We start from the raw sequence: 15,492 nt of genomic DNA, 5'->3' as shown, positions 1-15,492 counted from the left end.
CTCTTATAACTGGAGGTTTATACCTTTTGACCACCTATACCCATTGCCCCCAACCCCACCACTCAGCTTTCAATTATTCTTAGATGTGGGCCATTGCCACCACAAAAAAAGAGGGGAATCCCTATTTTACAGTCTTGTTAACTAGGCTCAGTAATACAGCTGTGTCTCACAATACCAAGTACCAAGAATAAAGAATCCCACTCATGATTATCTTTTACCACCAGGGGGACCCCTCTTTCAAAAATAATGACTGCTGATGACAGTAAAAATGTTTAAGTTATTAATGATATCCAAAACAAAAAACTTCCTTCCCTCTTCTAGTAACCTTATGTCTAATTAGTCACTAAGATTTGTCAATCCCCTCCCAGCCAATCTCTCTAAAATCTATCCTCTCTGCTGTGTCTACAGCCCCTGCCCTACCTATAGCCCTTCCTATCTTACCCTGAATTACTGCCAGAGCTCTCTCAAGGTGATCCAGCCTCCTGTCCCTTCTCTCTCTCACCCATCTTCCATCCTGAAGTCAAACGAAGTTTCTACAAAACCTGGTCATTGCATTCCTCTGTTTTATAACTTTACTTGGCTTCCCATTAGGTAGAAGAAAAAGTGCCTTCCTTCAATTCTTCCCCTGACCCTTCACAATCTGGTCATCGTAATGATTTTCCATCTAGCCTATCCTAATTCATCCTGAAACAGTCATGTGATCCTGAATAAGTTATATTTCATCTGTGATTTTCAATTTTCTTATCCACATAATAGGGATAATAATTAAGTGAGCTAAACCGTGTAAAAATTACACATGATTAAACTTATATTCATGTGGGTGACAAATGCAATTTTTAAACTGAAAATAGTGATAAGATATATCCTGATGTACCACATCACTATAGCAACCTATCCTAAGCAATATTAACTATTATTACTCACCTCCCCCCCCCCAAAAAAATTAGGAGTTATCTCCCATGTCTCTTTCCTTTTAATAAAGTTTAATTGGAGTATAATATATATCTTAACTTGGGTTTCTCTAGATGTATATCTGAAGTAAGATTTTGAAGGTGTTTTATTTGGGAGATGGCCTACCAAAAATCTTGGTAGGAAGTAAGTGAATGAGGAAGGGATGGGAATCAATAAAGCATGAACTATAAAGCAAGTACCACTGGGGGCAATTAGAACTCAATCCTTCTAAAGATCTCTGGAAATGGTATAGAGCATGTATCAGAGAGCAAGTGAGTCGGTACACTTATTCACCACTCTAGTCGACCTGTGGGTAAGTTTATTCCTAAGGGGAGGAGCATTTGTTCCCTGACATCTCCAGGCTGTTGCTCTTACGGACAGAACAGTTCTTGAGAAGAGAGAAAAAGCCCTTAGGGAGTGAGATACCAAGACCAACTGCTGGGAGTTGAGCCAGCATGCACTGAATTGGTGAGGCCTGAAGAGCTGTAGGCAGGGTATGCAGATACCTCATGAGAATCCAGTTGCTCCACATTTTTGTCAACTCTTGGCAATCTGTTTCTTTTTATTTTCCTCTTTTCATTTTGTGGTTGTAGAGTGATATCACATGCTTATTTGCTGTTTGGGGGTTTTCCCTTTTTTTTTTCTTTTTTTTTAAGATTTTATTTATTTATTTGACAGAGAAAGAACACAAGCAGGGGGAATAACAGACAGAGGGAGAGGGAGAAGCAGGCTCCTCGCGGAGCAGAGAGCCTGATGTGGGGATCCATTCCAGGCCCCTGGGATTATGACCTACCTGAACTGTTTAAAGCAAAATCATCCTAAAGACCAGTAGGTTTATTTGTGGAAATTGATTAACTGATTCTGAAATTTATATGGAAATGAAAGAGGCAAGGATAGTCAAGGAAATGTTAGCCAAGGAAAAGAATAAACATCAAACATTATAAATGTTCCAGTTCCAGGACATTGTAATGGTGCATTTAATGCAGTGTGCTGTCGACATAAGGTGAGACTGACTGAGGCTCCCCTGAAGGTGAGGCCTGGGGATTGGTATTTTTTGAAGGCTCCTAAAGTATTCTCATAGGCAGCTGATGGAGAATCCCTTTTCCAGCTCCAATGTTTACCTACCTTCTTTTTTTTTTTTTAAAGATTTTATTTATTTATTCATGAGAGACAGAGAGAGAGAGAGACAGAGACAGAAGCAGAGGGAGAAGCAGGCTCCATGCAGGGAGCCCGACGTGGGACTTGATCCTGGGTCTCCAGGATCAGGCCCTGGACTGAAGGTGGCGCTAAACTGCTGAGCCACCCAGGCTGCCCGTTTACCTACCTTCTACCCTGTTCCTCCCTCCTGTCTTAGTTGGAATTCCTGCCCCCCCCCATTTGTATTCCTATACCGTATTGTTTCTTCTTTTGTACCAAGAACATTGTATTCTACATAGTCTCCCTTTTTAGAAGTTAACTACCTGAGGGCAGGAACTTTTTCTTTTATTTCTGTATGGCCTGCTTAATATCAAATATACGAAGTTCCTAAATAAGCATTTTTTAAATGGCTTAAAGAACTACTGGGTTCAATTATTGATACGGTCTTCTTCATGAACCTCAGGTTGTGCTGGACAAAATTTAACATATCTCATGGAAGCAACCCAAATGTCCATTAATAGATGAGTTGATAGAAAAGACATCAGGTGTGTGTGTGTGTGTGTGTGTGTGTGTGTGTGTGTGTGTTTATAACAGATATATATATCTGTATGTATATGATGGAGTATTACTCAGCTACAAAAAAGGATGAGATCTTGCTATTTGCAACAATATGGATGGACCTGGAGGGTATAATGCTAAGTGAAATAAGTCAGCCACTGAAAGACAAATACCATATGATTTCACTTATATGTGGAATCCAAAAACAAATGAACAAACAAAAAGCAGTAACAAATCCATAAATACAGAGAACAAACTGATGTTTGCCAGAGAGGAGGGGGATGAGGGCTAGGCAAAATGGGTGAAGGCTTCCTGTTATGGAATGAATAAGTCATGAGGAGGAAAAGTACAGCACAGGGAATATAGTCAATGGTATTGTAATAACGTTGTATAGTGACAGATGGTAGCTACACTTGTGGTGAGCACAGCATAAGGTATAGAGTTGTTGAATCACTATGTTGTAACTTGAAACCAATATAACATTGTGTGTCAACCATATTTCAATTAAAAAGAAAGGAGGAGAAAAAAAAAAAAAAAGAACACTTAACACATTTCTTGGTCTCAGAACCACATACACAGCCTCCCCAAAGACCAAAAGTGAAAGGTTTAAATTACTATTCTTAGTTACTCCCTGGGGTGTTCTTGTACTTTAACTGCTATAAGAAAGGGCTTAAAAATAACATCAAACAGGAAATACAGATAAGAAGTTTCCTTTCAGGCTAAATTGATAACATTGCAACAGTCACATTAGTTTAAAAAGTGAGTGGGCGGAATTCTTGGCTTATGCCTACATTTGACTATTTATTGTAACTTGTGATATATGCCAGGACTTTGGCCTCTCAGCTCGTAAAATCCTGCTGGTCCACAAAGATGCCAGATGGAAGGCCACAAGGTTCTTATTTTTAAAGTGTTCTGGTTAGATATTGATTTAGGGCCAAAAATGAGGGAAGTATATACAAAGAGTTTAATTAAAAGGCATGTATTTCAACTTGGGTTCTGATGTATGAAGCCCCACTACAAAATCCTGGATGTGTGGTAATACTTAGGCAGTCACACTATCCCAATTCAACCCATTCATTTCTTGGACAGTCCCAAGTATTAAAAAGTTCTTCCCTGGCCTTTAGTACCACACTGATTAAATGTAATCTACCTCACTGAATGCAGATCCCAAATATTTGAACAGTGCTTGCCCTATCTTTACTCTTTACTTGTGATTAAATAGGCCCGGTTTTCTGCCACTACTCTTCCTGTGACTTAATTTGGATCTACCCAAACTTCCTGGACACTCACTTTTAACATACTCCAAATAGTTCTAGAAAGTATCATGATACTCAGAACACAATATTCTAGGTGTGTTCTGGTCAAAGAAAGTAGAATCTGTTTCTAGCATTCTTTGTTATGATTTAGTTGATTGATTTTCTACCTTAACTTTACATATTTAGCTTTTTAATGAATTTTCAGTATAAAAACTGTCTTTTGGGCAGCCCGGGTGGCTCAGCGGTTTGGTGCCACCTTCAGCCCAGGGCGTGATCCTGGAGACCTGGGGATCGAGTCCCACATCAGGCTCCATGCATGGAGCCTGCTTCTCCCTCTGCCTGTGTCTCTGCCTCTCTCTCTCTCTTTCTCTCTCTCTCTCTCTCTCTCTCAATCGAATAAATAAATAAAATCCTTAAAAAAACTCAGTCTTTTTTTATTTTCCTACACAGATACATCTCCACCGTCTCATGTCTGTATAATTCATCTTTTATACTTGTGTAGCTATCCATTTATTTCCATTAAATTCTATCTCACCGGATTTACCTCAGCCTAGGTTTTAACTCTTTGTTCTAATTTATTAGCCATAAACTAGTTTTGTTCCATCCATGAGATGAATCTGCATGCATTTATTCCTTCATCTAAGTTGTGCATCCCAATGCACAAGGCCAAGAACTGAGCCCTTTATCATATAATACAGACACTGATCCATTAATGAGCACCATTTGGATGAAGTTATTCAACCAGACACAAATTTACCTAATAGTTATTTCTTCTAGGGATCCGTGAGTGGCTCAGCAGTTTAGCGCCTGCCCAGGGCGTGATCCTGGAGTCCCAGGATCGATTCCTTCATCAGGCTCCCTTCCTTGAGCCTGCTTCTCCTCCCTCTGCCTGTGCCTCTGCCCCCCTCTCTCTGTGTCTCTTATGAATTAATACATAAAATCTTAAAAAAAATAAATCTAGTTATTTCTTCTAGCCCACACCTCTCCAGTTTGCCCAAAAGAGAACAAAGAAGGGCTTTTCAAACACCTTGCTGAAAACAATATGCACAATGTCTACATCATACTTCCATTTGTAATAGGAGACTTAAGTCATTGTACCCTAAGAAGTTATGATCTTCCATTCAAAATAAGGATTCCACCAAGAAGGAAACTAACTCCCAGAAGGGAAATGCATTTAACACAGTAATGAAGCTACCTTTTCAATTGTGTTATCTTCCCATCCTGTTTTTATTTGTATGTCTCACTTAGTTGTTGTGACCTATTAGCTTTTGCTATTTCTATTTACCAGTTAGGAATATCCTAATGAACTTAACTGCCATTCTCTGGTCACTCAGAACAAGAAAATCTCCATCACAGATTATCCCAGATTCTAACATCAGACTCTAACATCAAGATTAATACTTCTTGAATTAAATGCCTGCCAAAAAAAAAAAAAAAAAGCCTGCCAAGATTTAGACTCACAGAAAAGCATCTTGGTAATAAGAACTATACACAATTTATGTTAGTATTTAAATTTAAATTAGTATCTGCTGGTGAGCAGGGTAGAGGTGGAGCAGGACCGCTGGTTGGCTCAGTGAAGAAGAGTGATGAAGCATAATTCAGAAGTCAAGAGCAGAGGCTCTGGGTCCTGTGAGATCCAAGACTGGAGTTCTGGCTTCTGGGTGGGTCCTGGCTCTGGGATCTCAGGAAAGTTCCTTACTATGTGCTTTTGTTTCCTCATTCATAAAATGAAGATAATAATAGTATCTATCTTAGAGGATTGTTGTAATGATTAAATAAAATTTAAATGTACCTAGCACATGAGTTCAATTAGTGTTAGCTATTGCAAACATGTGTTCAACAAATTATCTTCTGATTGTTCTTAGCTCTTCAACAAGTTTGCATATAGGAAAAGATGAGCTAATTAGTTGTATTTCTATATTATACATTTTTATACCATTTTAATTATTTAGCTATAGCTAGATATTCAAATGTAAATTCCATGAGAGCAGGGGTTTTTCTCTGCTTTCTTTTATCCAGTACCTAAAACACTGGCTGGCATATAGTTGGCATGTAATTATTATTTGTTGAATAAATGAACCTAGCTTCCTATTTCTCCTCATTCACTATTCCTTCAGATTCCTTATGTGGTTTACATAGATAAGATGAGAAAATCTACATAGAATATTTAGCACTGCTAGACACGTAGATTCATATTTAATAAATAGCTATTATTATATTTGTATGACTCCCAGAAGGTTTACTGAGGGGAGATAAGGAGCTATGGACAGATGGAAACAAGATATGGAACAGATGGGTTTTCTCTACTCTTGGAGCTTTCAGTCCAGTGGGGAGGCAGACAAAAATAATTAAATAAATTAAGTTACAAGATAATATGAGAATACAGAACACTGGGCTCTATCCAGGTCAGAGAAGTAGGCAAAGTTTCTCTGACAAACTAACATTTCAGTGGAGATCTAAAAGATGAGCAGGAATTAGATAAATGAAGAAAGTAAGAGAATAAAAGACCCCAGATACAGTATCAGCTAATGCAAAGGCCCTGAGGTAGGCAACATCTTAGTTTTCTTGGAAAAACAAGAGAAGCCAGTTGGAAGGTATGAGTGTGAGGGAAAATGATGAACTATGTATACAAGATCAGACATCTGGCCAGGGATAGGACTATACAAGACCTTGCCGTCCATGCTAAGAATTTAGCTAAGAGGCCAAGAAGGCTTTTGAATGGTTTGAAGAGCAGAGGTCTAATCAAATTAGATTTTTTTTTTTAACAATCCTGGCTACTGTCAAGAGAATTGAGGATACACTCAGGTACATCACTTGCCTGTAGCCCAGAAAAGCCAGTGCGGAGAGCAAGGAGGAGGGGTTCGAGGTCTGCTGTGGCTTACACTGCCTCACTACACACACCCAGGGGCTCTGTCAGGACATTAAGCAGCATTATTTCTGATTGGCCGAATTAGGCACTGATGCAAGAAGACCAATTTTCTCCTCCTGTGAGAAATTCTACCTGTCAAAGAAAAAATGGAAAAGGATAGACAGTAAGACTGCTTTGTCCCTGTTATGCCTATCAAGGTATTATTTGCATTCGCCCAGATGCCAACAGTAAAAATAGGCCGCAAAAAACTACCTAATTTGTCTTTCTCCCAGAGCACAAAGGACATTCATATATCAACCTTGTTTTTCTCCACCCCACTAAGAGGTGGGAAGGCAGATATTCTAAATCTTATCTCATCCCACTCTTCTCCCCTCCACTCCATTCACTTTGAAGCTGGAAAACCTAGATCACTGACAAACTAAGTGACCAGCAAAGATTACTGTCAGGGATGAAATCAGGATTAAAAATTAGCAATATCTTGGGGCACTTAGGTGGCCCAGTAGATCAAGTGTCCGACTTTTGATCTCAGCTCAGGTCTTGATCTCAGGGTTGTGAGTTCAAGCCCCACATAAAACACACACACACACACACACACACACACACACACACACGTAAGTAGCAATATCCATATTAGATACCTTTTCTTTCTTTTTAAAAATATTTTATTTATGTATTCATGAGAGACACAGAGAGGGGGAGAGACATAGGCAGAGGGAGAAGCAGGTTCCCTGCTTGGAGCCTGATGCAGGACTTGATCCCAGGACCCCAGGATCACAACCTGAGCTCAAGGCGGACACTCAACCACTGAGCCACCCAGGCAGTCCAAGCATTCTCTTTCAATGTATGTTACCCAGAAATGAATAGTCAGTGAAAGGCAATAACAGTTCTCCCCACTGTGCACACAAAAGTATAGACCGGACCTCTTCCTCAGGTCCAGTCTATATCCAACTGCTTACTGGGCATCTGAACCTGGATGTTTCACAGCTGCCTCCAATTCATTATGCCTAAAATAGAAATCACTCTCCTCCCCACTGCCTCAGCCTGAGCCTCTTCCAGCATTTCTTGTCTCAGCACTGCTTTTCTTCTAGTCATCCGCTTCTTCCCTCACCTTAATCCCCACATGCCATGAATCAGAAAGTCCTATACATTTACTTCTCAAAAAGCTCTCAGATCATTTCTCAGGTCATCCCCAACTCACCCCTTGTTGGTTTGGGTTTTGGTTTGTAAGCTTCAGTCTGGATGATTGCAGTAGCCTCTCTCGATTCTCTTGGCCAGAGTCCAATGCCTCCCTACCCTGTCTCCATCCTTCTCTCTGCTACTAGCATGATCCACCCAAAATATGGAGTCTGTGACTCCCCTTTTTAAATCTTCCAGTGGCCACCCCCCAAACAGAGAAAATAAGCCTTAGCAATGTAGCCTAGTCTCTGAATGCTATCTCTTGGATACATCGTCTGGTATTCACCTCCCTTGTGCTCTAAATGACTTGCCAGTCCCCAGAACATGATCTAGCTCTCCATTACCTCTGAAATCATCATCCTCTCCCACCAGTTTCTCCCCTACTCTAACCGCCCCCCCCACCCCACCCCCCCCACCTCATTCCTTTAACCCACATCGGGTGAATTCCTGCTTAGGGCCTTTGCACTCCCTGTTCTGTCTGGAACTCTCTTCCCCTCAGATATTGGCATGGCTAATTCCCTCACCTTCTTCAAGACTACCCAAATATCACCTTCTCAATGAGGTGGACGCTTGCTCCCCTATTTAAATTTGCACACTGGCTATATATTTTACCTATAACACTCACTGTTTATTGTCTGTGCTGCACTTCCCCACCCCCACTCTGCCTCCAGCATGTAAATATTGAGGGGGGTGTGGCTTGTTAGTTCACTGAAATATCCAATCCACCTAAACAGTGCCTAATAAATATTAGGTCCCCCCAAAAAATAGTAGGTCCCAAATAATTTTTTGTGAATAAATCAAATGCATAAATGCACATGCTATCACATTTCTCCTTTCACCTGTTCCTCTCTGTCTGAAATACCCGGATACATCTTATTCCCCCTCATCTACAGTCTCATTGGTATTTTTTTTACTTTATATATTTGTTTGCTATTGGTCTCCCCTACTTCTTGGGTCAGGAGATGCATCTCCATTTATCTTTCTGGGCCTGTCTCCTAATACATACCAGAAAATAAAAGGCATTCAATAAATATTTGTTGAACTCCAATACCTGAATCGCATTGCACTTCAGGCAAGGGACTAAAACACATGAATCATATACAAACTCTGACCATAATTACATAGAAAAGCTCATTCTAGAGCCATATAGCAACTTTGTTTTGTAAATCCTTTTGCTTAAAAAGAGAGGCACTGATATATGTTCTGTAAATCCTTTTGCTTAAAAAGGGAGGCACTGATATATCAATTTAGAGAACTTAGTTGAGGCGGGTGCTGATTTTTGCAAATTCTATTTTGCCAGGATTTCAGAGAATGCAATTTGGTCCTGAATAGCTGGTCTCCGACCAGATGGTTTGTACATTCTGATTTTTAGAATTGGGGATGCTCCCTGACTAAAAATAAATTAAGGGAAGATGCGGAGTGGAATCACTTATTATATGTAGGACCTGTGCCAGCGATTTTACATATATTAATTCATTTTATCCTTACAATAAATTTGTGAAGAGTATATTATACAGATGAGGAAGCTGGAGTTCAGAGAATTAAATACTGCCCAAGGTCACACAACAAGGTCATGATATGACTGGAATTTGATCCAAATTCCCTGCAGATCAAAATCCCAGCCCTTGCGCAGCCCTGGTGGCTCAGCGGTTTAGCACCACCTTCAGCCCAGGGCGTGATCCTGGAGTTCCAGGATTGAGGCCCACATCAGGCTCCCTGCATCGAGCCTACTTCTCCCTCTGCCTGTGTCTCTGCCTCTCTCTCTCTCTTTCTCATAAATAAATAAATAAATCTTTAAAAAAAAAATCCCAGCCCTTTACCCAGCATAGGTTGTCCTCCCTCCCACCATGTGTGAGTTCTATTCTGAGTCATCTTTCCATCCATTATGAACTCACACTTATTTTATTGTCTTTGCATTTGTGGTGTTTTGTTCTTTGATTACCCTGAACACAGTGTGGAATGCTTCCTACAACTTACTCGTGCCTCCAAAGTGCAGACCTTGTGGAAGGAGGGAATCTACTAGAATTTAGTGCCGGCCTTGAGCGTCGCCAGATGCCAATTACATGGCAGACGTGCTGTGGAGAGGCGGCCCTTTCAAGGAGCTCCCTGGAAGGTCCCACCCACGCCTTTCACAGTAGGGACTGACTGGCCAGAACTGGACATTGGGTCTGACCCGATTTGATTAGGAAGGGTGGTTCCACAGTCCTGGATCTAAACTTTTTCATTTCCTGCTCAAAGATTTCTCATTTTCTTAAGGCAAAACCAAACAGAAAGATCACGGGGGGGGGGGGGGGGGGGGGCGGGAGGGCAGGGTAGGTGGGAGACCTACAGGAGACACAGTTTGCTGTATTGCACTTTTCACAATCAGAGCAAAAGCTCTGCTCTCCTCTCAGGACTGAACAATGAACAGTCCAGTTAAAAGCACCCTTTAGGAAGGATTGTTATGGAACAGCAGACTTGCCAAAGCACACAGAAGTCTCTTCCAGAGGAAAAAAAAAAAAAAAACTATTCAGTTCTCTTACAGCCATCTCTTGTGATGATGAAAAGTAAAGGTGCAAAGGGCTGTCACAGAACAAGAGACCATATTGACGAATGATTACTCGGTCCACTGACTTAATTCCGGCCAGGAAAACCATCAGTAAAGACAAGTAGTCATCCAAAAGCTTAGCTGAATAGAAAGTCTAAAGATGGCAATGTGCACAGCCCCCAAGGTCAAAAGTGGAAAAAGCATGCTCTGGAGAGGCTGACAATGTCTCCAGAAGCTTCACCTCTAGGACCTGGTAGATCCTCCAAAGACAAGGGTGAACAGAGCTCAGTCTATAGCCAGAGAGTGATCAATCTGTCAATCTACTGAGTATTGTTGATAGTTTCTAGTCTGATGCCCTGTCATTCATCTCTGTACACAGTGAACTTTGGAATAAAAGGTTCATTCAATTTTATGGCCAGGAAAGGCCTTACAGATTAATCTTATCCACCCTGTCCTTTGACTGAAGAGGCTTTCTCGGCCATAGATGGATTTAGGGAATTCAACTTTTCAACTAATATGAGAATACCAAGTGCAATAGCAGAAAACATATTCTGGATTTTTCAGTACAGTCCTGAATTTGCATATACTGTCCAATTGCCCTCCTACACGTACCTCTATCTGTCAGAGCATGTGGTCCAATCTGAGATTGGGAGAAATATGATCACCTCATAGATCAGAAAATCTGGTTTGGCTTTTGCAACTGTGCTGAAGTACACAAGCTGGTGAAGGGAAGAGAATAGAAACATGTTCTACTCTCTCTCTCTCTCTTTTTAAGTTTTCAAAGAGATATGTATTTTGGCAGAGAAACCGTGAGCGTATAAAGCTACCGGACAAAGGGAACAATAGAAGGAAATACAGATAAGTAAGGGGCAAACAGAAGTACACGTAGGTGGAACGCAGTAAATTAGAATTCAGTAGGTCACACAGAATTTTCAGGAATGGAACAGCTTTGGGAATACTTTTTGAAAACCTGATTTAAATATATGAAGCCCTGGAGCCAACCTGGCAGAAGGAGCAGGAGACTGAGGGTGAGAGATGCTGGGGAGCAAGAGAGTAGACACAAAGGAGAGAGCTGCCTGGGGACCCCACAGCGAGGTCCCCAAGTGAGGATTTTGTGAGGCGAAATCTTGAACAAAAGCTTCACCCCAAGAACGAAGTAGGCGTGGGGTGAGCTGCAGAGCACGCTGGCCTCCCTTCTGCAGTGTGCTCCCTGCCCCTGAGCCCCAGGGGTTCCGCAGAGCCTCCCCTGGCCGAGACAGCAGCCACCTTAGCAAAGCCCCAGGTGAAGAAAATGGGAAGGACACCTCTTTGTGGAAGGAAAATAAAATCCACAGTAAACCCAGGAAACTTAAAACAAAAGAGAAAAGGGAGCCTTTGTGTGAGGCAGAGCTCTTTGTTGACACAAAACAGAACCGAGCACTAAATCACAGGCACCGCCTCTGTCCTTCCTTATCCTCCCTTCACTCCGGGTCTAACTTGTGCAAACATCCGGATCCTAAGAGGACATTAAATATTGGTTGATGGAATCTTAACATCCAGGAGCCACCCAGAAATATTGACACAGGCGGCCTCAGAAACTCTTTCACTCTGAAAGCATTGTGAGTCAAATATTCCTCAGTTAAAATAATAAGAAACTCTGGACGTTTCCTTAAAAATAGTATTTGGCCCTGAAATTCAAGCAGTGACGTGAGAACACTTTTACATGTTCTTGGCAGACGTTGTAAGAGACAAGTTTTTATGACTAGTTAAGGAAAGATCATTTTCTCTTTCCATTAACTTCCTTTTCCCAACTTGAACAATAAAAAGAGGTGTGTGTTGGGGCCCCTGGTTGGCTCAGTTGGAAGACTGTGGGACTCTTGATCTCAGGATCATGAGTTTGAAACCCACACTGGGTGTAGAGATTACTTAAAAAAAAAAAAAAAAAAAAGAGGTGTGTGTTCAGATAGTGGGTTTGCTTGCCGCTTAAACTTTGTGTCGTGATAGCACCGTTCTCTCTCAGAGCCATTATCTTTATCATTTATATATACTGAGCAACATTTTTTTAAGTGAATGCAGCCTCCTCCCCTCTACAGAAAGCAATAAGAATTGCACCACAGGAAGAGCTACAATGGCAGAAAGGGGGGTTGGAGAAGATTCTGAAGCTCCAGAGCTAACAAATTTGAGTTCGTACATTGAGATATTACCTGTGCATCATATTTCTGACCCCATTATCTCCTGAAGAGGGCAACTGAGCATCTAGCTCATTTGGTTCCTATTTCTTTTTCTATTTTCCTTTCCCATTAGAGGCTGGATACAAAGGGAAGAAAAATTAAGACTCTTCTGGTCGTGTGTGTGTGTGTGTGTGTGTGTATGTGTATGTGTGAGTGTGAGTGTACATGCACACTACTGTTGTTTGCTATGGACAAAATTACCATTTTTGTAATTGTGCCTCTCCCCAAATAGCTACACTATTAGCTACTTGGCAAGCAACCTCATATACTTAGTATCTTTAAAACCCAAGCATGTAGCAAAATGCTTACTGCAGAGTAGGAAATGGGTGACTGCTTTCTTAACAAATCCCTAGAGGAGGGATCCCTGGATGGCTCAGCCGTTTAGCGCTTGCCTTCAGCCCAGGGTGTGATCCTGGAGTCCTGGGATCGAGGCCCACATCAGGCTCTGGGCATGGAGCCTGATTCTCCCTCTGCCTGTGTCTCTGCCTCTGTGTGTGTGTGTGTGTCTCTCATGAATAAATAAATAAATAAATCTTTAAAAAAAAAAGAAGAAGAAGAAGAAGTCCAAATCCCTGGAGGAATGAATCTTTTGTTTCTGATGGAACCTGTTCGGAGTCCCTACATACTTGCCAGCGGCCCCTAGGAGACTGTTCTCCATGTAGTTATCCCACATGCTGTTGTTTAATTTGAGAGATGGTCTATTTTTCACACCCTGGGTATATACTGAAATACAGACAGGGATATTTTACTTCCTCTGTATATCTTGGGTTCTAACCACTCACCATCTATTATGTCAGTCCTTTCTTTTCTTTCTGATCCCTCCAGGACAGAACATTATTCCATCCTGTGAGCAACAGCTGCATGGATTGCAACCCCGCAGAGAAGAAGATTTTCATGGCCAGATGTGACCCTCTATCCGAGACTCAGCAGTGGATTTTTGAACATATTAATATGACTGTTTTAGAAAAATTTAACCACCATGCCAGCTCCTAGAAAGAAGGAAGGAGAAGAGAATGAGTGATTACCTACAGATTATAAAAACTAAATTTTAGCCAGCATCTGGGTCGAAGGAGTCAGGAATAACATTTCCTAGATCCAGGAAGCCTGGTTTAAAGATTTGTAAATGCCATGTCAAAGTAGGTTGTCCTGCAGAAATTCCTGCATCTGAAGAACTTGGCGGAGAACCTCACCAGCTGCATCTGAGAACTTGAGACTAGCAGTGCCCTTGCTGGCCAAGGGCAAAGATTATTTAAGGACTTTTCAAAAAACAACTGCTGAGTTAATAAATCCTAGCATTTCTCAGGTCAAATCCTGCAGTAGTGAGTAGCTATGAATGGATCCTATTAACTGGGTGGGAGGGGGGCGAAAATAGAGTGCATGACTGCTCTGACAACCAGAGGATACCACAGGTTTAGAACTAGCCACGCTTAAGGGGTGAGCTGTCCTCTCTGGTGCCATTCTCTGACTAAGAATGGGTTAAGCAGGTTTAACCCTTCAAAGTGCTGCAGATGATTTTAGAGTGCTCATACCATTCTGTTCTCTTGTTTTCTTTTTCAACGAGGGCGCGCTGTCTAATGCAAGACTCAAGTTACATAATGAAACGAACTCCCAGTGTTCGCATTGTCTCATTCACATTTCCTTTTAGAGCAGAGGTAACTTGCTGTTCATCAAAGCTCATGCTCCATCAATCAGCTGAAGTTCTAATTCAGTGCCCTTGTATGAATTCAGTTTAAAAACGAAACAAAAACTATGCTAACCAAGTTACTCCAAAGAGAAAGATTTCACAGAAGCAGCAAAACCATGTAAGGTTTAGGAGAGGGATTTCCCTAGGAAATCTATTTTTACTTTTCTATTATTTTTAGAATCTTAAAAGTCTGATGTTTGTCCAGTCATACTTTTTATTAAGGAAGGAAATGGAGTGAGGTTGATGTAATTTGTTTAGGAGATCCTTAAAATCCAAATAAATCTACACTCCAAGTGATGTGCGAAAACGGCTCGGTTCACTTCCATTCTGTTTGATCGGTGCTGGGGACACAGACTTGCTTTCACTTGTTTCGTTTCAGGGGTTTTTTCATTGTTTGTTTTATATTGCTGATATTAATGATGTTTTTGTTTTACTTGAAAGCTCACAGAAGGAATTTCCATTAATAAAGTGCTTCTGACACCACTTTCTGTTAATGAGACAGTATTTTAGGGGTTAAGAAAGGAGTGATTACTAAACTAAATGGAACATTTAATCCTTAAAAGTTTTTTTGTTTGTTTGTTTTGTTTTGTTTTTACTTTTCAATCATTAACAAGGGTGGGGGAAGAATATGCAGGGACCAGAATGGGTCTTTAGACGAAGGGGTCATGTCTATTATACATTTCTCAAGTTTTTTCAGGTAGAAAAAGGTTTTATGTAGCTTTTATTGTTCTCGTTTAACTTAGGTTTTCAGCTAACAAACATGTATATGTTGTCCTTGATATAGAAGCATGGGATTTTAGAACTGGGAAGACTCAGAATCCAACCCCTTTGTTTTTCCAGATGGATAACAAAAGGCCAAAGAGGAGTCCTGATTCCTGGTGCAGCAGATGGTTCTTTCTGACCAGCGTTCTTCCTCCTGTGCTGTCTTGCCTTGCTTGTTACCCCCAAGTGTTTCTGGTTCTGACTTAGATGTAATTTGAAATTTTCACTCATTAGATGAGAATATTATGCCTCCCTAGGGATGCTTATGAGAGTAGCATTTACATTCAGCAGCTTTAACATATGAAAGGTCTTCTTGTAAATGTTTATGATTTTATTCTCTCCTCAAAATCAAATCAAAATAT

The 15,492-nt window shown here is 40.9% G+C and overlaps 1 protein-coding gene across 1 annotated transcript in view; it reads left to right on the top strand.

Moving 5' to 3' along the window:
* The window catches only part of GALNTL6 (polypeptide N-acetylgalactosaminyltransferase like 6), a 1,140,566-nt gene extending 1,126,240 nt beyond the window's left edge, over positions 1-14,326 (top strand). The window contains exon 13 of the mRNA XM_041767135.1: positions 13,510-14,326. Coding sequence (XP_041623069.1) covers positions 13,510-13,677 — 168 coding nt within the window. The 3' untranslated portion in view covers positions 13,678-14,326. The remainder of the gene's footprint in view (positions 1-13,509) is intronic.
* The last annotated feature ends 1,166 nt before the right edge of the window (positions 14,327-15,492 follow it).

The sequence above is a fragment of the Vulpes lagopus genome, chromosome 8, assembly GCF_018345385.1.
Source record: "Vulpes lagopus strain Blue_001 chromosome 8, ASM1834538v1, whole genome shotgun sequence".
Lineage (NCBI taxonomy): Eukaryota > Metazoa > Chordata > Mammalia > Carnivora > Canidae > Vulpes > Vulpes lagopus.
The sequence above is the reverse complement of the archived record's forward strand: the minus strand, read 5'-3'. Positions and strand labels throughout refer to the sequence as shown.